The sequence below is a fragment of the Mycetomoellerius zeteki genome, unplaced genomic scaffold (assembly GCF_001594055.1).
Source record: "Mycetomoellerius zeteki isolate Tzet28-1 unplaced genomic scaffold, Tzet1.0 scaffold50, whole genome shotgun sequence".
NCBI classification, from domain to species: Eukaryota; Metazoa; Arthropoda; class Insecta; order Hymenoptera; family Formicidae; genus Mycetomoellerius; species Mycetomoellerius zeteki.
This window is the reverse complement of record NW_017257501.1, coordinates 216,921-240,115: the sequence shown is the minus strand read 5'-3', so window position 1 is coordinate 240,115 and position 23,195 is coordinate 216,921. Positions and strand designations below refer to the sequence as shown.

The following is a 23,195-nucleotide window of genomic DNA, read 5'->3' as shown; positions in this document are numbered from 1 at the left end:
TACCCATTTTACATATAAAGTGGATTCGAAAAACATTTTACATTTTAAATACATTTTTTTAAGTATTTTATATTTGGCATTTTAAATGATTACCCAGCCCTGTGAACAGGGTTGGGAAATATTTAAAATAGTTCCATTTTAAATATGTATTTAAAATGGAAATGGCATTTTGCATTTTCCATTTTAAACGGTTTTTGGAAAACCATTTTCATTTTACATTTAAAATGGAATCATGTCCATCATTTAATCATTTATAAAATGGTTTTTCTATGTTTTTTCACAAATTTTCCCTAGAATCATTAACGTATAAGAAGAACTAAGTCCCATGATTGGCCAAAGATTTTTATGAATATTCAAATAAACTGCAAATTAAATTGTAAAGAGAAAATTAATTCCAGATAGTCCATAAATATCGAATCTTAATAAAAAATGAGTGTTCCAGCTTTATGTAAAATACTGTTTCTAAAAAGGTATATTACTCTTAACATCTAATTTTAATCGTAACCGGCGCTTTTCGTATTAATTTGACTTATTCAAGTAAACGGTTCCATTTCCGAATTATAATATTAAAAGTTTAAAATATTCCCATCAGAAATACTTTATTTATAATACAATAGTCAGGGCTTCGAATTCCATTGAAAATGGATTTTAAATGTAAAATATTTTTTTAAAATGTATACCATTTTGGCGGAAAATTTTTACAAAAAACTACATAGATTATTGAAGCAAGATCTTAGAAATTCTTAGTTTTCGTAGAAATTCATAATGGAACGTAAACTACTTTGCGTCTCATTACGAATATTTACGAAAAACTCAAGAATTTTTAAGATCTTGTTTCAATCTATGAATTTACCAAACTATAGATTTCTAAGATCTTGTCTCAATCTATATAGTTTTTCTGTACTTTTTTGTAAAACTTTTTTCTGCTATGGCAGGAAAAACCATTTTTGCATTCGAAAACCATTTAAAATACCTATTTATCCATTTTACATTTAAAATGGATTCAAAAAACTTATTTTGCATTTTGCATTTTAAATATATTTTTTAAAAGTATTTTACAATTAAAATATTTTAAATGGAATTCGAAAGACATTTTATCCAGCCTACAAATGAATGCATTAATCCGAATTTTCTAAAAAATGTTCTATACGATTTATAATTGAGCAACTGATAAATATTCTGTATGTAAATAAGTATAGTTATAAGTGGGATATATACGGGAAAACTATAGTTTTATTCTCGGTTTTATTACGATCTACAAATATTCGTGTAAGGAGTAGTTTAGCAAGAGTTATGTATACTTTATGGGATCGCGAGAAAATTATTACGTGGAAGCTCATTTAATTACAAGGGTACTAATAAAATCACAGCGTGAGCGAGTAGAAGATGGAGAGTCACGTACGGCGAGCAGAGGAAACTGCAGCTTATCCTTGGACATCGAAACAAAAACGCCGAATTAAGGTTGAGTGGCGGCTGAAAGTGCCTCAAGAAAGTAGTAACGAACATAGTTCGGGGTGTGCCAAGGATACGCCGAGACATTTCTTCCCCACGTTTCATGCGCGCTTACGTTTCCCACACAATTGTATTGAAATGCGACTCGTAAACAATACGTTGCGTCATGTCGCGGGGCCACACCGCATGTAACGTCGCGAATTGATACAGGCGTGACAGGAGGAGAGCAAGAGAAAAGGATGGAAGGCAGGAACTGTGTGTGGAACCGGAGTTCTTTATACAAACAAAGTCACGAGAAGTCAAACGAGCTGACTCCCCGCGCGCAAATTGTCTCCATAAAAAGAGAGATTAAAACGTTGCTGTTTTAATAATAACTAAAATAAGATAGAGGCGTGTGTGATCCATTACTCAATGACTTAACAAATAAGAGCGTATTGACCTCTCTGGTTTGAGGACTGATAAAACTCAATTAAACGATAATCCAAAAGTAGTTGCGCGTGATTTAATTTTAGTTCCATTACTTTTCAATGTCCTCTCTTTTTCTTGTTTCGCTTCGAAGCGTTTGTATGTGCAAATTCGATATCTAACAGATTAAGACCAGTTCAACAGATTATGAGGTTTGATTTAGTAAAAGAGCTAGGGGAGAGAGAGAGAGAGAGAGAGAGAGAGAGAGAGAGAGAGGGGGGCAGTTTTAATTTTATATATTTGATATATATATATATATGTGCACTTTTTAAAGTTTGTATAAGTAAGCTTTTGTAATGATTTTATATTTTCAATTTAGTTCTTTAAAGTTTACTACAAAATTGAATTTTCTTAAGTATATATTGTATTATATATTATGTCACAGTTAAAGTGTTACATTAACTTTAGTAAATGTATACATTGACTACAGCAGACTACAGTAAGTGTATATACATTTCCTGAGTTAATACTATGACTGTGACGTATACATAAAAGATTCATTCTTTGTTTTTCCTCTTTCCATTAGAGTTTATAATGTGTACTTTATTTGTTTACGGCGTACTGTCGAACCCTCTATTTGCCGATGCTCTTTGGCATAACAGTCACGAGCGAACCTCTCACGACTTCACGGTTATTAGAATCGTAACGGGGACAGGTCGTCGTGGGTCTCTTCCAGGTTGCGAAGTAAAGCATTAGATACAGACTCTTTCGATGACAAAATAAGAGAGAGATTTACTCAATAGAAAAAACTTTATCTTCAAAAAGATGAAACGTACAGTTTATTATACATGGCGTCGCGTAATTTCGAACGAACAAGTAAACTCTTAAAATATTTAAAATAATCAAATGAGAACAAGCCTAATAAGAATCTAGCGCAGAGATAACAGTGCACAGTTATATTTCTTCTATCGATTAAATAATTATTAGAGAAGTGTGATAGATAATTAAAAGAGACATTTATTAAAAAGTTGTGTCAGTTCTTTTTCTGTAATTTTAAAGATATTTTAATATATTCTATATACGTCCAATACTCCTACTTATCTCCGCAATCACTTACATCTTAATTCTGAATTTCACGCTGAATTTCACTCTCTACCCATGACTCGTTACAATAATTTGCTCTCTACTCCAGCTTATCGTTCTATCAAATTTCGAGCTTCCTTTTCTTTCACTACAGCCAAATACTATAACTTGTTACCTTCGGATGTAAGATTATCCTCCTCCCTTTCTTCATTTCGTTCTTCTGCTTTCCTGTTCATCTTGTCTTAATTCAATTAATATTGTAGTTCTAATATCATATACACTGTAATATTGTTGTTCATTACTGTATTCACTGTAATAAATCTGTCTTTATAATATCACCGGTTAGGCCACGTACCAGCTGCACCGCTGTAGCCTCGCCTTTTGCTTGCACTTGGTACTTATATTGGCTTCTTTATATTACCCACTTAATCTAACTTGTAAATGCATGCAATGCAATAAAGTTATTATTATTATTATTATACTTAAATAATAGAAAAACACTTTTACCTTTGTTTATCAGAATAAAGCAAAGAGGAGACCCAAAGCAGACAATACATGTTTAAAAAACGTTTAGTCGAAACGTTTTTTCATACTATATAAAAGTGTTAAATAGCCGTTATTAATGTTAAATGTTTATTAAAACGTCAAAGTATCTAGTATAAGAACGGTATTTTAAATTAGTATTAAAAAAAACCGCTTAATAAACGTTACAAATGTCTTACAAACGTTTAGTAACGTTAATTAAATAGTTTTAAGAAAACGTATCAAACTTTAAACGGTTATTTTTCAGTTCATACGTTTATTACATAATTTCTAACGTTTATTAAATGTATTTGTAACTGCGCTGTTTGGGGATTTAATGTTGACACAACAAGCGCTTGAATTATTAATTAAATCATTAATTAAATATTATTAATTAAATATGAAAATGCGACGTGTTTCTTTAATAAAAAAAGCAAGATTGAAAATGCTAAAAATATAATTATTTCATAATTTCACTCGTGGAAGACATAGATTACATTTTCCGCTCTAAAAAATTCCTATTACTCCCACGCGTGTACATAGTTCACTGTTTTATCACAATCGTATTTTACAATCCAATATTTTACCATCGTCACAGAAACGGTGACGGAGTTATGCAGATAAAAAAAAAGTTGATGGATTTTGCCAATATAAACGTGTGTGATTGACATTGAGTTAAATTCACCTGACCAGAAAGCGTATACACATTTCAAATAATAACAGTATTTGTTTACTACGATGAAATTTTTGAAATATGAGTGTTTATACTCTGAAAATTTATGGACATGATTTACACTGATATTGATTCTCAAACGTCACGTATTTTTTTATGTACGATAAAAGCTGATACAGAAAAAATTACACCTGTTTAATTATTAAACCAAACACACTTTAATTTAGCATTTAGACGCTGCACATCAACTCTGCTCACACATGGGCAACAAATATATTTATAAATAAAAAATAATTAGCTCTTTTTCCAAATAAATCTCGATGTAAATGATTTACAATTTTAACAAATAATATCTTTAATTATGCAGACTGTCAGAAGAGATTATTCCAGTATATAAATATACTTATTATTTTTGTCGTTATGAGATCCTTAACGAGTGTATTGTCAACGGTTACACCATATTCAGTCATCTGAATTGGTACCTACGAAGGACACATGATTACACATCATTCTTCAATCAACGAGCACATATTATACAACCGCAGAAAAATAGATTGATCTCACCGACACCTTCATCGTTTCTATTTTTTTGTTCTTTCAAAGTAAATGTAGATTGTAAAATTAAAATAGTTACAACGTGTGTGTGTGTGTATTTCCTAGACAGAAACTATATGTATATAGGCTATGTTGAAAGATATCCTTTTACTATAAATGCACAAATTATAAATTCATATACTGTACATATATATACATACATACATTCAAATAATACACGCGCGCGTGTGCGTGTGTGTGTACGTGTACGTGTACGTGTACAGGGTGTCTCCAATTTAAGTGGCCCCTTCGGGAGAGTGTAGAAAATCGATAAACTAAAAATAAAGGTCCTTTAGAGATAGTTCGTTTTTGCTTCGTTTTGGAAAAAATCTCAAAAGGGACAAAACGTAATTTTCATTTGCATTTATTTATTACTTGTTCATTTACACTTATTGTGTGTAACTTACTGCGTGTAACTTACTACAAATAATAAATATTTTGTCAATAATACCCATCGATATCCACGTTGGCTTTTATCAGCGTTTCTTTCCTATATTTAGATTTGATTTATGTTAAAGCCTATGTATGAGCCTTTTTTACTATTTTTTTAATGACTTAGAATTTTTATCAGCTAAGATGCTCGATGGAAATTTCTCTTTACAAATCACCACACAACCATGATTTCGCTCATCACAAATAAGTTCGAAAAACATTAAAATGTTCGAAATAAATTACATATAAAAAAAACCTCTTTCGCGACACGTTTTTTTTAATTATTGTTACTGTGTTGTTGTCGTTACTATCATTGTCATGTCTTTGAAAGAGATTCAAGCAGAAAAGAGACAACCGAACTTAATTTAGTCAGAATCCCTTATGAAATCTTATTGCCACAGCTTAGCCGTTGTCGAGTAATAAGCGACTGCGTAAGAAACGGGTTGGCTCGAAGTCGAAAGAAAGTGGTAATAACTATACGGTTAACGAAATCGTCCGCGGAAACGGACAACCTTCAATTATGTGTCCAGCAATGTCATTGGTAGAAAACAAATAACAATGGAAAAATGGGCCGCGACTTATTAGTGAACCATACGAAAATCTCAAATTAGAGCGCGACTCCGCGCTCCGCGAATTGCAAAACATCAACGCGAGCGTGACGACGATAGAGCGACTCAGTTCATTTGGATCGTACATTACGTAGATTTAGGGCTGCCATTCGTCCGGATTTCCCTGGATTTGTCCTAGTTTTGAAGGCGGATTTGTCCAAGGACATCCGGAGGAATTTTTTGAAATGGTTCGTAATTTTTATGATTTTTCATCGTATTCTTTAATAACAGCTGCGCAAGCGTGTCGTGATTGAACTCCCACCTCCCGGCCGCTCCGCGCCCACCGATGCCTACCGATAATTCAAGTTTTTGTATGTTCATCACTGTGAGCTGTGATGTAATAATTTAATTACTAGTTATTTGACACTGAATATGTTTCATTATCTGGAAATAGTGTAGACGGTAGTGTCTCGGCGCTAAGCCAAGCGCAGCGACACTGCCATGCCTACTTTGCGCGAGCCGGCGAGTTGCGGGGGATTGAGATTATCGAATCTAAATAACGTATATTATACACTAATATTATACACTAATATTATATACTAATATTATTATATATTATATCGATTATATTCCGTTTCACTTCAATATTGTGATGTAGTAAACACAAAATTAATAAGTATATTTTGTAGCTATTTAAATCTTCATTTGTGAAAGCAACTTTTGGTACATAAAAGCGTTAGATATTATACTAATAACTAAATAATTAAAATTTGCAGTGAGAAAATTATAATTAACGTTGAAAAAATAAGTCCGAATTTTGAGGTAAAATTTGAGGTTTTAGAGATTGTATAAAATTTGAGGTTTTAGAGCTCATTGCTCTAGATTAGTAATTTTAAAGTCCTACGTAGATCCAACCTATGCGATAAACGGAGACCAGAGATTGAATAAAAAGAACCCGTCTGAGTTATGCATATTTCTGTTACTGCACTTAACTGAGGCGTGTCGAAACAAAATATTGCAAATATCATTTTTTAAATTTTTTAGAACAAAAAAAAAAATTATTTTCTTGTGAATTATTTCTTCAAAAACTCTAAATAAGTTATCATAAGGTATTGGCAATTCGACTCTGTAAAACATTTTAATTATAAGCTTTAATTTAAATATAAATCTTGTGATATCATAGTAAAATTGTCAATTGCACGATGAACTTGCATTTTGAGCTACACCGCCTACTTTGTTTTGCTTATTGCGGCACTTTTCACACTAGATACAAAGAAAATAATGTTCATATTCGAGACAAAAATGGCATGGTAAAATAATTATGATTAGATGCTCCATTATTTTTATAAATATTACTGCTATAATAACATTAGTTAGTAATAATTATATTTTATATAATTTTTTAAATTATAAATTAAAGAAAATACTTTACTATAAGTTATATAGTAATTACAATCACTTTTTCTCTAAGTATAATATATTAGTGATAAAACATAGTACTTACAATGAGAAAAAAAAGTTAAAATATTCACAAGCAAATGTTACATGTGACATTTTTTTCGATCTTCATTGGTTATAAAAAAAGAGTGTGATGACGAAATATATATTTCTGTGTAAAATATCTTATTAATCGTCAAAGAAATAAAATAGATATTGTTAGAAATATAAAATTTCATTTCGCCATATTTAAATAAAGATTTATTTTAGTGAATATTATATCTCACAAATAAATTTTTAATACGTTTTCTTCAGTATCCAACCAATTTATGCATTAAGATACATTTGCACATTTGATATACATATACATTTTGCTCTGGTACTACACGCCTTAATTGCAAATGAAATATGTGCTGGCAAAATTTCATTTTGATCATACGCGATTACATCAAATCGTAGTCAAGTCGATCGATCGTTTATACCTTTATACAAACATAAATAAAGCAAACCAAATTTATTTTTATATATCCTCGAAAAAAAATTCTACACAAAAATACCGTTAAAATAAAATACGACGTACGAAATACATAATTATATACTTTAAATAATCAATGATTGCCACAATCAACATACCACGCATTTCATATAAGCAATTACTAAAGTAATAAATTTCAACTCTTTCTCTCTCTCTCTCAGAGGAACATTGAACAATAAGTCCGGCACGGTATTACATAAATACGTAGCAAAAGAATTTGGACTGAAATCAAAAGGTTTTGTCATTTATGATCTTGATCCAAATAGATCGTGCCAGTAATCACTCGGACGAGACCAATTGTGTTTTTCTTTTTTGTTTTTTTTTTAAAGACAGTTGCCAGATCGCGTTCACGGAACGTCAATGATGTGTACGTTACGTGCGCAAAAAAGTAACATTGCTCACCGCGAAGACAAACAGGCTTTGTCAAGAATTACATCAGAATAGAACTGAAGCTACCACGCCTTTGTCAGCTAAAACTAGAAATATATTCGAGATTTAAGTTTCTTATATAAGGATACAGTGAATTTATACAATGAATATAAAAAGTATTTTACACAGGAGAGATATAGCTTTTATAAAAAAATCTTATTTTTTTTTTAAAATAAACCTTAATTGGTAATTTATTAACAAAGTATAAAAAATAGATTATATATTTCTCAAAATTATTTTACTTAAAAAGATATATAATAATTAAAATCATATATCATCTTAATAAGCGAACATAAAAAATTTAATGCATAAAAAGTATTCGTACAGTCGAAAAATTTAGCTTCTGAGATCATGAACACGGTTATTTTCGTAAAGCTCTTTTCTATTTATATTAGGATAGAATGTACTTATTGTTAATAAATCGCTAATCAATATTTATTTTTTACACCAGCTAAGATTTTTTTCTTACAAAAATCTTTCTTGTAAAAATACTTCTTCATTTACTATATATATATATTTGGATTATTCGGTCATATGTGTGTGTGTTAAATACTAATTTATCTCGTACCAAAAAACCATACATATATGAAATCAGAAACATAACTAAATAAGATGCAAAACTTTCTGCTTATCGACTTGCTTTTAAACTCTAGAAGATTTAATTTATAAAATTATATACGACTGTTAATTTAGTAAAAGTTCATTTACATATAAAAGTTCTGTTAAAACAAAGTAAGATGCGGTAACAAGTTTTTCGTAATGAACATATCCTTTCTCTTCAAGATGTTCTGTAACGTACAGTCCGGTTTTATTTCGCGGCCAAAAGAATTCGGCATAAATTTCTCACATTAGTTATGCGTTCTCTCTGCGTTATGTGTTCTCTCTGCGAAGAAAAATGCGTGAACGATTTCATAAAAAGGATAATATTAATTCGGCTACGAATACGTGAAGAGGAAGAAAGAAAAAGAGAGAGTGAGAGTGAAAGAGTGAGAGCATCTGCTTTTGTTACGCTAAGACATGACGCAACGTTTATGCGCGCAGTAACAATGATGCATAAGCAATCGACTGTTTTTCCATGTAGCCCTTATATGCTGTAATTTATAATTAAACCGAATAATAAGAGATAGAAAATCTACGTTGTTAATCTCGATGGATTTAAATTATATCCAACACTGAATTTTTCGTATTTGAATTCTTTTTCATTTAAATTTGTCTTATGCAAATAAATTGGATTTTAATATATCAGATTTACTTTATTTAATATTTCACGTTCATTAGCATAAGCATTTCATATTCATTATATTAATAGTAAAATATTATGTATATACATATATTTATAGTATTTATTTTCATTATTTATACTTATATTTTTTTGCGCAATATAGAAAGAAGCATTCAATACGAATTTCCGTTTTTAGTTTCAAACAGAAAGAATTTTAATATAAATACAAAATAAATCTTTACCTAATTAATAATTTTCTGCTTAACACAAATAATTATTCTTTTTGAAAAAGGGATTAATGGAACGTAACGTTATTACAACTAAATATTTTTTTTCCAAATTGATTATCAAATCTACTATGACATTTCCACTCAATTTCACGTCCACTTGGCTATCTTCCGCTATTTGAGAATGAATTATGTCCAAATTTCACATACGTAGTTGCGAAGCAAACAACTCGAGAAATAACGTTTATCCTTTCAACATAATTGGCTTTATTAGCTGAATAAATCCACTGTATCTTTAATGAATAACTGACAAGATTCGTGAGAGTGATTTCCAGCACAGGCAATTCTATATCATTTGTCCCTTTGTAATCTAATTCCTATCTGTAATTTTTGTAACAACTACTTATCGACTTTTTGATCATCTCCTTTGATTGAATCGAAAGCATGACGGCCGATTCCCTTTGAGGATTTTCGCACAAGTAAGTAACTTGTGCCAATGCGATGTGTGCCATCGAGAGCACGTGGATCGTACCGTGTTCTCATACACAAAAAGATTCACGTAGGGTACAACCTAGTCTGAAAGAGCGAGTGGTGGCACCCGAGGCCGTGAGCTTTTTTGCCCGGAACGGAGCCATCCTGAGGTGGGAGATGGATATAAACCCATCGTCCGGGAATAATGCTATCAGTGACTTCGCGCTCAACGGTCTCGCATACGAGAATAAACGTGGTGTGAGCGGAAACATTGTGGAAGCATCATGCTCAAGGTACGGAAAGAGAAGGCTTGCCGCAATATGAGTGTGGTATGAGGAGAGTGGATGTGAGGAGATCGTGTGAGAGTGTGCGTCACGTTTTCCTGTCGGCAATGTTCAAGAGAACTTCCGGTGCCGCATTTATCATCCAAGTGAATCTCCCTTATTTGTCTTTCTCTCGCTTGCTATAGGACGCCTAATATAATAATACTGTTGAACATTACACGAAACTGGCGGAGTCTTATCTATATAGACTTTTCCGTTAGAAGAGATTCCAAAATCGCTTTCTGAATTGTTTTAAACTAGTGTTAGAATAGTTGGTTTAAAAGTTTACCCCTTTTAAGTTCTACTTAAAGAAAAAATCTTTTCGATTTCATTTTTCATGTCTTTTGCTTTGGTTGTCATACGCTATAAAATCACTTATCAGCACGCATTCAGTAATGATTGATCAATTATATAATACCGACAAAAAGAATATATATTCCTATATGTGATCTAATATCATTTTTCGTTTTTCATCCCTCAAAAACCATCTTTTTTAAACGTGTTTCACAAAATCCTTAAGAAATTATATAATATTTTTTCTCATAAAGAATGATTTTTTTAAATCATCCTTTTTGAGTTGTAACAATTTTTGTAAAGTTAAGTTAGTTCACTTTTGACAATTGATGAAATAATGTTTATATAACGCGTTCATGGTATATGATAATTTTAAAATGTTTTTTTTAGTTATTTATTTCATTTTTAAAGCAAAAGAAAACGATATACATGTATGTATGCGTTTTCTTTAAATAATTATTTAGAGACGATCTGATTTTGAAAAACTTTTTAGATTAACACTGCATTCACCCAATGTTATTATTATCTAGTATACACATTCCGAGTTGTGATTTTTTCAGCTTTCGATCAAATGAGATTTCTCTTCTTCCCGATCCTCCGGTTTACGCGGTTCAAAATACCGTAATCTGCAGCGCCAACTTTCTTAGGCATGAATGTTCGTGCCGGGACGGGGGTGTAATAAACCTTTTATTCGCGATGTATCATTTTCATCGCAACGGATAAGGAAGCGAAATCCTTAACCACACTTCCGCGGCGCGGCGTTTCGTTGACTTACGATCTATTGGCCTGCGCGCGAATAACAAGGTCGGCGTGAAAGTGAAAAGGGGACGATGTTCGCACCGACGCGACGGGACGATTTCCGAGATCTATCCGAGATTTTACAAAACATCGAAATTCGAGAAGCGCGTATCACTTAAGAAAGAGACTTTTCCAATAAATCAGCCTCAATGATTTTCCATAAGTATCCAGCGTCGGCGTCGCGTCGTTAAGATCCCATATTGACAAGTGACTAATGAAAATCGCTTGCGTTGCATGGGATTATCGATTATACGCCGTTATACTTGGGATGCTTTTAAATATATTGCATGAGGTGCGGTGTTGGCCGAGAGAAAACGTTTAGAAGATGTCAAAAAGAAGAAAAAAAAAGAAGAAAAAGAAGAGAACACGTACCTCTCAATGCCGTAGAGGAATTTAAAAGAAACTATCAAATCCTTGACACGACTTGACATATTAACAATCTTGTTTTCCCACAGAAGAGATTTACGATCGCGAATTGTGGTTTTCAGACGGTCACTTTCCTCTGTGCCACGCTGGCGTGCAGCCACGCGGTGGTTCTCAGCGGTTACAACGGCGGCCATGGCCTGTCCTACGGTGATTACAGCGATCTCGATGGATACATTGGATCCGCCGGATACAAAGTTCTGCCGACGGTCGCGGTTCCGATACACGCGGTATCCGCCGCGCCGTTTCACGTGGACGCATCTCTGGATGCATCTCTGAACGCTCATGAACTACACGGCTACAAACATCACACCGATCAAGATCACGATTATTACGTGAGTATCTTTTTACTCCTGACTGTGGCTAACGAAGATTGGCAAAAACAGAGGAAATATGCGTTTCATCGAATCATCGAATTGGTTGTTATCAAACATCTCTACAATACTTATATCTTCTTATCAATTTTTTATCACAAATTTTTTATTAAACAAGCTTAGTTTTGAAACTTACAATTACTATTAATTTTTTATGTTCTTTTTACAAATTTCATAATTTTTGTAGCTGATATTTTCTTTTGCTAGCTAATTCTTCATCCCTTTCTTGCTGAGAGAGAATAGGGAAAGGTGGTGTACCTTTGATCCCAATTTTGATTTTTTTTCTTGTGCAAGTTGTATTTTGTTTAAAAATTCAAAAAAATTCTAAAATATTCTTTGAAGTGTTAACAGTAACATATATTTTTTATAGATTTAAATTGTTATGTTCTGTACATCTTTTTTTTCAATAGAAAAAAATTGAATTTTGGTCAAAGGACAACACCCATGTTGTACCTCTGACCAGGGAGTGTTGTACCTTTAACCAATGTATAAAATGTGTGTATAAAGATAAGATATATTCAACAAAAGTTTAATTTTATTTATATTTTTATATATTTAATGTCTTTTTACACCATATATACAACTTTATATATAAAATATATAAAAATAAACTTTGCCATACAAAGACGCGATTTTCGTTTTTGCTTGAAACGATTGAATCTGGCAAAAATAGTATCCTTCGTTTATTTCATTTAAAATCGCGTTTAATGAGCATAATTTTATTAATATTGGAAGTGAGATAGCTAAACTAAATGATTATCTGACGTTGTATTGACCTATCAAAGGTACAATATCAGTTATTAGTTAAAGGTACAACGCTTGCTTACTTTCTATTTGTTATTACTTTTATAAATTATAGGTTAAGATTGACAGTATTAATTTTAAATAATTTTTTTTCTGAATATCTATTTAACATTTTAGGCAATTTCAACATAAGACAGAATGCATATACAACATTTTATGAGATTAAAAAGCATCTTGAGATTACTTCATTCGAACGCTTGAAAATAATAAATGATTTTTCACAAGAGTATAATTCTATTCATTGTTATAATTATAAATTATAAAACACCTCTGGTATTCGTACTACAAACTACATATTTTTACTTTTCAAAATAACCAATAGATTTTTTATAAATTCAAATGGTTAAAGGTACAACCGGTCAAAGGAATATCATGTCGATGTATCTTGTGTAAAACTATTCAACGGCTTTTGTAATTTCAAATTACAAATTTTTAAAAATTTCGCTTTTATAACGATGACGAGGACGGGACTTAATAACAATTGCAACAAATATTGTAAGCGGCATATTTAATTTCAAAAGGAAAACCACCTATTTCTCTCACAACTTCAACAGTTTCAATTTTATTAACATTTAATACAAATTCCCGCACGTTTCCTTCAGAAAAGTGTCAAGATCCTTCAAGTCTCGCGTTTTCAGACGCTTGAGGCGTATAGATGTTAATTTAAATTCCTGTCTCTTTGAAAAGTAACGTCTGTGTATAACGGTGTATTTTCTCTGTCCTCGCCATATCTTATTGTCAAGTCTCTTTCCGCAATACTCATTGTCGTCGCTTTCTCGTGATGTTAATTGTCACTAAAAGTGGCGCTTCCAAGTAATATCATAAAATGAGAGAACGGCACATTATGTGTGTGAGTAATTGTAATATAACGTCGGGACTCAAAAGCGCGCGGAATTGTGCTCCACAAGGTTCGTTACATATGTAGTTGAGGACCAAACTTATTGAATAATTTAACATAAAATTAAAATCGCAACATATAAAAAGCACCACCTTGTATATTCGTTAAATTAAATTACATCGGCAAGGTAAATTAATTTACCTTTTAAATTATTTTATACGGATTTCTTTTCTTAACTTTTAATCTATTTCTTAATCCTTCGAAAATTAATTGTTTCGCGCACACTTAATACAGGAAAGAACAATTTTTGCTGAGATATCTAAAAATTAGCTAAATAGAGATCCGCACAAATTTTATTGGAATATACGAGTTAAAATAATACATAGGACGCTCAAGAATAATAAACAACGCTGTAAAAAAATCTTGTTTATACTAATTATCGAATAACTTAAGCGTTCTACGTAATTATTTTGATGGTCTAACAAATTGTTTTCAGATCTGTATCTAATTAAATTTTTAAATACTTTAGCAAAACTTTTTTTTCCGTGTACCTACGATCGCAAAAATCAATATTATCTGCCGTTATGTATCTGCCAGCAATTTTCAAGTTGCACGGAAATATCGGAAAGTATAAAATAACGCAAGTCGTTGTCTATATTAAACAACAGCTCCACTTGATGCTATAAACGCTTTAAAGCATTCTTTGTCTTAATTGATCAATTAATGAAATTTTTTTTCCTGATTGATCAATCAAATGCTTGGAAACATTTGCAGCCAATCCGCTAAGCGGACCGTACCTTAAACTTATATGCGTTAGAATCCTAGATTCCATACCAGAGATGCGACATTGAGCAGGTTAGGCTGGGTTACCGTCGCTATTTTTTTCAGAGGATACTATTATTGGCGTAGTATCTCATCACCACATATTACAATAGCCTATGCGTGTGAACACATTGTGAAAAAAAATGGCGTCGTGATCACGTATAGGCTGTCTAAATCACATATTTTAGACAGCTAATCAGACCTATCCCCTCAATGTCGCATCTCTGTTATCTAGGGCTCTAATATGCGTCAGCTTTGGCATTAGCGAATGTTCACCGCTAATTTGTGGCGAACTCGCATAACAACACTTGTGTACTTGTTACAGTCACACCCGAAGTACACCTTCAATTACGGCGTTCATGATCCTCATACCGGCGACGTGAAAACCCAGCATGAGGTACGGGACGGCGACGTTGTCCACGGCTCGTACAGTGTGAACGAGCCCGACGGAAGTGTACGCATCGTCGAATACACAGCGGACGATCACAACGGATTCAACGCCGTCGTAAAGAAAGTTGGACCGGCGGTACATCCGAAACCGGTGCCGATTGTTAAGTACGTCTCACCGGCGCATTTTAACAGCTATGACTACGAGAAGCATTATTAACTCAGCCATCGCATTGTGTAAATAGCAACGAATCGGGCGTTTCGCTAAGAGGCATTAGTCGCGCGGCAATCAGTCTGCTAGTCAATGTGACAGCGAAATATGTTTTCAAGTTCGTTCGAACCTCCAGGTGGATTCAATTAATCATTGACCGTCAGCAATAAACAGAAAAACTGAGGTCGCTTTTACGTACAAAGAGTTTTCATGTAAAACAATTAGATTTTAGGAGGGTTTAGGACTATACATGTTTAATATACTGCGGTAAATATATAAGTTTATTGAAATTATCGAGGAATATTGATTCATTTCCTGACACAAAAAATGTTTGGTATAATTTTTTTTATTTGTATATTTTATTTATATATTTATATTTCAGGCCAAAAGTTTAAAAGTACTTTTTAAAAATTGACATTTTTGGATTACTTATTCTTATTTAAATATCTATAATAATATGCTTTTTATATAACAATAGTTTTTTATTTTGGCTCTAATAACTGTTATTGGATCTGAAAAATTACAATTAAAAAACACATTGTTATAGATATTTCAATAAGTAATTCCATATTAGACCTATATATATATATATATATATGTAGGTATACACATATATGTGTGTGTGTGTGTGTGTGTGTGTGTGTGTGTGTGTATAAAAATTTTTCTTAATTCTATATTTTGTAACTTCATTTTAAAACATGTAATTGTACTTAAAACAGCAGCGTAAAAAAACCAATTGCTTTTACAAATAACATAAAAGCAGTTCTCTCTATTTATTTCACCTTTCGCTTAACGATTTGCGAAACCGCACAAAGGCGTCTTGCGCATCTTTTTAAAAGGGAACCATTTGGTGGAATTGAAATTGCGATGTAACCGCGCATGTCTGAAGTATTGATTTATACATATTTGCCACTACGTTGTAATATAAATTTTATTTAACCTCGAGAGGTCTCTTGTGCATTCACTTTTAGATTTTACTCTAAATAAATATAGTACCGCGAGAGAATATATATATAATTTAAAAAGAATATCTATATAAATGTCTCACAACCACGTGGGAAATGTTACGCTCATTTAGATCCGTCCGAGAACTTCTACGATTTATGTGCATGATATTATGAAAATTGCAGGGTTATAAAACCCATTACGGGAATGAAAAGCTCGATATCAAATTCACATGAAACAAATAGAAAGAAAGAATGTGTATTTGGAAATGACATCAAAATCAGTGGTTAACAAAATAGATTTTGTTAAAAGTAAGGAAAATAGCAGTTAAGTCTTGTACTTACATTATAAAATATGTTAAAAAAGTGAAATCATAAAAAATTGGTATTTAGAATAATATAATTCTGTAAAAAAAAAAATGGTTTATATCGAAATGAAAGTATAGACAATCGATAATATACGAAACCGATTTTGTTAAAAGTAAGAAAAATAGAAACTAAGTATAATCAAATACATTAAAACAGTGGAGTCGTAAAAAAATTAATATTTATGATAATATAATTCTATAAAACTGGGTTATTTAGAAATAAAAGTATTCGTCTCATATTTTTATCTTACTTCGTTGTTTCGTTCGACCTGACAAAATGTGAGACGGATTGTCACGTATTGAGATAATTCTTCCCCAGAACATTGACTCTCTGTTTGACAGCTTGTCATTCAATTTTATTCAATGAAGAGGAACTTGACGATAACAAAGTAACGTATAACCTGAAGAAATTGTAATAAAACCTCGTGAAATTTTTTCTCGGAATCTTTCATAAAATTTTACTGAATGTTCATATAAATTTCAAAATTTTCGTAATATCTAAACCACTGCTGAATAATTTAACTTTTTAGAAAATTTCTCAAATTTTTTAATTCAAATCGGAACACTTTTCAAAAGTAGTGAGAAAGTCTATATCTTGTCTAGAATTATTGATATATATATATATATATAAATTTTAAAATATTCTAAGACTTTTAAAATTTAAGATTTTTTATCCTATATAATTACTGAATAAAATCTTATAAGAGGGAGACAACTATTATTGCAAAATTATAGGATAAGTAGGAGAACATACTTTAATGACTTTGAGTAATCTTAAATGTCCCGGTTTTTTACTACCAATTAAAAAAGATTTTTTTTAATAGAAAAAGATATTTTTTAAACATTTTATCAATAGTACTCAATCAGCTGAATATCTTTGTAATAGAGTATTTCTTTGAAAACTCAACTATTTTCGGAATACTAAAAGAAGTCAGATTATATGTTTGAAACACATTTTTTTATTATTGCAATAAGTGCTCAAAATGTTCATCATGTTGATCTAAACGTGTCTATAGTTTTCGTAAAAAGTTTATTTGACCTTTCCCAACTCTTAAATCATGATTTCGCGAAAAATATTTTTTATTCTTTCTATCATGTTTTCCGGAGTGATAGGACATTAATTGAAAGTAAGCCAGCTCTTTCACTCTTTACTTTCAACGTCTTACCACTTCGAAAAACATGATAAGAAGAATATAAAATATTTTTTGCAAAATAACGATTCTAGAACTGAAAAATACCCCTTCCCATAAAAACAATCTTTTTCTATTGATAATAAAAAACCAAGGACATTTACGGTCATTCAAGATCATTAAAATATGTCCCGCTATCATACAATTTTGATAATAGGTATCCTCCCCTTATCTTTAACCGTTTTCGAAAAAAACGTGGTAAACTTTATCAGACTCACCTTGTATATATATGGTAAATATATATTCATATATATATATATATATACAAATATATGAATTATGAGTTTTTACACTTCTTCAACTATTTAAATAGAACATGTTTTTATACTAAAATTTTTATACTATTATAAAATCAAAATTTTTTTATTTCTTAATTTAATTAAAATTATTTATAAAATTAATAATTAATCAATAATTATTAAGTTATTATTAATTCGACATACATATCGCTCATTTTTGCTTTCTGCGTAGGAATATTAATAAAATACAATGTTTAATCCAAGAAATTTCCAAGAAATGAGGGGAAGGGTCTTTTTTTAGGAGACTTATGTATGTCAATATCAGTGATTTATTGACTTTTTCCTCTGTATGTATACTCACCGAAAAGATTGCAACACTTTTCTTTTAATGGGTGCATTCAGTACTATGATCGCTCACCGATGAGCGCTCAGTGAGCTCTTGTATCTGATTGGTCTATATTTTTAGATCTAACGGAATATCCCAATCAGATGTAAGAGCTCACTGAGCGTTCAATGAGCGGATGTAGTACTGAATGCGCCCATTAGGTTTCGGAATGCAGTATGTTCACCGAGCGATTATGGATCCATAAGTAAGAACCAATCACTTGACGAGCAGATTGCATTCCGAAATCCGCCGAAACCCATTAAAAAAAAAGTGTTGCAACCTTTTAGTCGGTGAGTGTACTACGCACATTACATATAAGAATTTGCATTATTATTTAAGAAATTCAAAGTTTCTAGAACTTAAAAGATGCAGATGGAATTTTTTAAAAATCATTCTTTTTCAATGTAAGAAGAATATGATTTAAAAAAAAAATTCCATCTCTACAAAAACATGTATTGTTGAGAAACAACATATTGATCCAAATTGAATATTTAACGTTATTAAAAATTATTCAAAAGACAAAAATGAGTGATAAGTAGATCGAATTAATAATTACTTAATAATCCCTAATTAATCTTATTTAGATATAATTTTAATTAAATTTTTAGAAGTTGAGAATAATAATTTTATAACAAAAATTCTGTATAAATTGCAATTATATATATTTTATATAGTCTTTAATAAGTTGTCAGAATTTTAATTCACAAAACGGCAATGTTTCGTATTGTATATCCTTAATTAGCGTATCACTCCTGATGATTCGCACTGCACGCGAAATCACTTAATTTGTCTGATAACGATCTCGACGCGTCGGTTGGTGGCTTTCTTCACACCGTTAATAAGTTTCGCATATACTGGTTGTATAATTAATAGTACACGAGGAAACGGGCAACCCTGAGCAATAACAAGTTCAGTTCTTTACGGCAATGCCGTTTTGTCCGAGCACTTGAATTTACTTACCAAGACCGTGAAATTCACGTGCACGCTTTCCAATTTTACTTTAGTTTTGCGCTATAGCGGCGTAATCTGATTTTTACATTCAATTAAAACGTCCATTTTTGGTATTTATAAGCACCGGAGAAATCGTTATTAGTTTTTTTCTTTCATCTTTTTAAAGCGAACATGGCAAATTATTTTCAATGTGAGAAAAGTATCGCTATTATTTTAACTTATAAATGATATCTTGTAATTGCACTTGTTATTGTGCATCTTGCGTAATAAATGAAGGAAGAGATATCATAGAATATAAGGATCAAAAATAGTAAGAAAAGCCGCACTTACTATGGATTCCTGGTAAATTCTATGAGCAATAATACTCGTGCTCTCGAACATATCTTTTCCAGGACCGGAGGCAAAACACATTTCTTTCTTTCCGGGACACGTATACTGGTCGGAGCAGTTTTGTCCAGAGAATTCGCACTTTGGTCCACGTATATTTGGCGAAACGTCGCCAAGATTAGTTGAGGCGAAGGCTGCTACGAATCGACCCTAAATGCCAAGAAAAATATTATGTTTGTATTACAGATATATTTTTATATGTGTATGTGTACATGTATGTGCATTGAAAGAAAAGTATTTGGTATTAATTATGACTATTGCATGATAAAATAGTTACGGTTAGAAGCTTCATTTTTATACTAACTGCTATAATGTGTGTAGTAATAATAATTAAGTACATTTATAGTTATACAAAAAATATATATATGTAATTGACACTGAAAATGACTATAAGTTATAAGAGTAGTTAAATTATGACTATTGCAACCCTTTTTCTCTCAATGTATGGAAAAAATTACTCTTCGTTTAATTAATCTCGTCGTTCAATAAACATCGTTATTAAACTTATCCCTGTGAAGTTAGCCCTCTTATTAAAAAAAATAATTTTTTTTGAGAGTTCTGAATAGATTTCCAATAGTTCCAGAGTTCCTGATAGGTTTAAGAAATAGTTCCGTTCGAGAAAGTAAAAAAAAACATCATTGAAAAACTCGAAATTGACACCTGAAAAACAGCTATAACTTCGAAAGTATTATTTTTACACAATTTTCTCATTAAGATTTTTTATAGAACTTTCGACAGAACAGAGCAAAAAATGTTTTGAAGAGTTTTGACAGTTCTGTCGAGAGTTCTGGATAACTCCCCCCAGAGTTCTATCAAAAATTCTAATGACAAAAATCCGTAGAATTTGAACTGAAAAAGTTACAAGCGATTATAGGTGTACATTTTCTAATTTAGAAGAGCAAAGTTTTTTTGAAGAGTTCTGTCAGTTTTGTCGATAGTTCTGGATAGCCCCCGGAGAATTCCATAAAATATCTTAATGAGAAAATTGTGTAAAAAAATAATATTTTCGAAGTTATGGCTGTTTTTTAGGTGTCAATTTCGGGTTTTTTAATGACTTTTTTTTACTTTCTCTCGAACGGAACTATTTCTTAAACCTATCAGGAACTCTGAAACTATTCAAAATCTATCCAGAACTGTAAAAAAAAAAATAATTTTTTTCGAAAATGGGGGGCTGCGTGAAATTAGTCCCCCATTTTTTAAATCGCGTTTTTTTGGCTTTAATGACCAGAACTATTTTTTAAACCTATCAAGGAACTCTGGAAATCTATTCAGAACTCTCAAAAAAAATTATTTTCTTTAATAATGGGAGGCTAACTTCACAGAGGTATTAATCTTCGCTTAGTTTACTAAATTATGTAGAGACGTAAACGACGGAAAAATACTAGAATTTTAGGGTAAAAAACTCGGGAAATAATGGTTTCTTTCCTTCGGCTTTAATAGTTTTTTTACTCGCCGGATATTTTTTTTTTAACATTTCACGATTTCAACACTGTACTATTGTTCCAGAATTTAGTTTTTCCACTTATCCGTAAGATTTCTATGTAAAAATAGTTACAAAAGTTAAAATAAAATATAATGATTAATATAGTATAATGCTGGTGACTATAAATATACCTTATCTTTCATTATTATTTGAATGATATTTTATATTGTACTTCAATTTTAAAAGTTAAGTAAGTGTTCCATACTGTTATTAATACAAACAATACTTTATTAGACTAATTGACACTGTTTTTGTCATTTACTGTGATTGTAATTATACATATATTCTAAATTTAAATTAGTAAGACAACGTTCATCGAATCTCTAATTACTCTTGAATCAATACTATATATTTGGGTGTTGTCTCAAAATAATTAAAATATAGAATACAATTATAACCAATATGCAACAAAATAGTGGCTATTATGCATATAAAGTATTATCTGTATTAATAACATCATTATTTAGCTTTTAAGTATAAAATATCCTGTCGTTCAAATAATTATATTGAAATAACTATATGTTTTCATCTATTATATTGAAATATAATATTATATCGTTTTTTCATAAATTTTATGTAATTTGGTAAAAAATACCGTTATTTGCAGTAAAAATAATGGTATTTTTTACTAAAACTAGTTTTTTACTTTTCTCCGAAGTAAAAAATTCCGTTTTTTTACATCTCTAAAAATATGGATTTACGTCAAAGTTTAAAATTATTTTCAGGCACATGTGCGATAAGTGTGAGGCGGGATAATATAATCGTTTACTGTTATAACGGTAAGAACCCGAGTAAAAATTATATATGATTATATATAAATCGTTATATATGATCATATATGATATTTGTCTCTATATAATTATATATGACCACATATGACTATATATGGCCATATATGTCCGTATGACTACATATATGACTCTATATGATTACATATGCCGCTATATGAACATATATAATTGTATATGACCACATATGACCATGTATGATTATATATGAGGTGGTCAGAAAATCCGAAAACGGTCGAATATCAGGAAAAGAAAGCATTTTGAGAAAAATGTTTCATACAAAAGATGTAGGATTTTACGTGGCGCACATTAGATAGAAATGTTAGTGTTAAATATTGTTGTTAAAGATATAAATGTAAAAGTCACTTCGAAATTTTTAAATGGATTCACCCACATTTTTCATTGTATTTTCTGATTGCTTATTATAAAGAATACAATAAAAAATGGAGATTTCTATTTAAAAATTTTGAAGTGTATTTTTAAGTTATCTTGACAACGCGAACATTTCTACCTAATACACCACTTATAAAACTGATCTACATCAGCTTTCGTATGGAACATTTTTCTTATAGAGTTTTCCTTATCTTATAGAGTTTTCCTTCCCTATCTTATAGAGATATTCGACTGTTTCCAGACTTTCTAACCATTCTAGTTGATATACAATTATATACACGTCTACGACTTATATATATATGTATGTATATATATGTACATATGTGTGTACGTTATTATACCATTTTATCTAAGGGATGTCGCGTGAACGTCATTTCTATAATATACATATCATATATATCGTAAGGATATAACATAACATGTATGCGCGCAACATTCTATATACACGATGACCCATTTTAATCGACGGATCCAAATATCTCCTAAAATACACTATCTACAAAAAAATGGTTGCGACAAAAATTATATATACTATAGTATATACGGTGATGATAATACTTCAGAGGCTGTGCAGGAACGAAACAACTATGTTTTGTATCGCAGCAAAAAAATAAACGAAATATATTCAAGATTTTTAATTTAAATATATATATGTATATATATACAGACAACCCTGCATACATAATAACGATTTACATATGATCATATAAAAATGCATATAAAAATTATATATGTAATATAATTATATATTTATTAATATATA

The 23,195-nt window shown here is 30.9% G+C and overlaps 2 protein-coding genes across 6 annotated transcripts in view; one reads left to right on the top strand and one right to left on the bottom strand.

Annotated features, from left to right (window-relative positions):
- The window catches only part of CDase (neutral ceramidase), an 83,626-nt gene that overhangs the window by 35,444 nt on the left and 24,987 nt on the right, over positions 1 to 23,195 (bottom strand). For all 5 annotated transcript variants that reach the window (XM_018455661.1, XM_018455660.1, XM_018455658.1 and 2 more), the window contains exon 7: positions 19,712 to 19,918. In XM_018455661.1, the coding sequence (XP_018311163.1) occupies positions 19,712 to 19,918 (207 nt within the window). The remainder of the gene's footprint in view (positions 1 to 19,711; positions 19,919 to 23,195) is intronic.
- Positions 10,230 to 15,647, top strand: CPR6 (cuticular protein 6). Its single transcript, XM_018455664.1, has 3 exons — positions 10,230 to 10,323; positions 11,934 to 12,203; positions 15,032 to 15,647. The coding sequence occupies exons 1-3, from the start codon at positions 10,315 to 10,317 to the stop codon at positions 15,311 to 15,313; spliced, it is 561 nt and encodes a 186-aa protein (XP_018311166.1). The 5' UTR covers positions 10,230 to 10,314; the 3' UTR covers positions 15,314 to 15,647.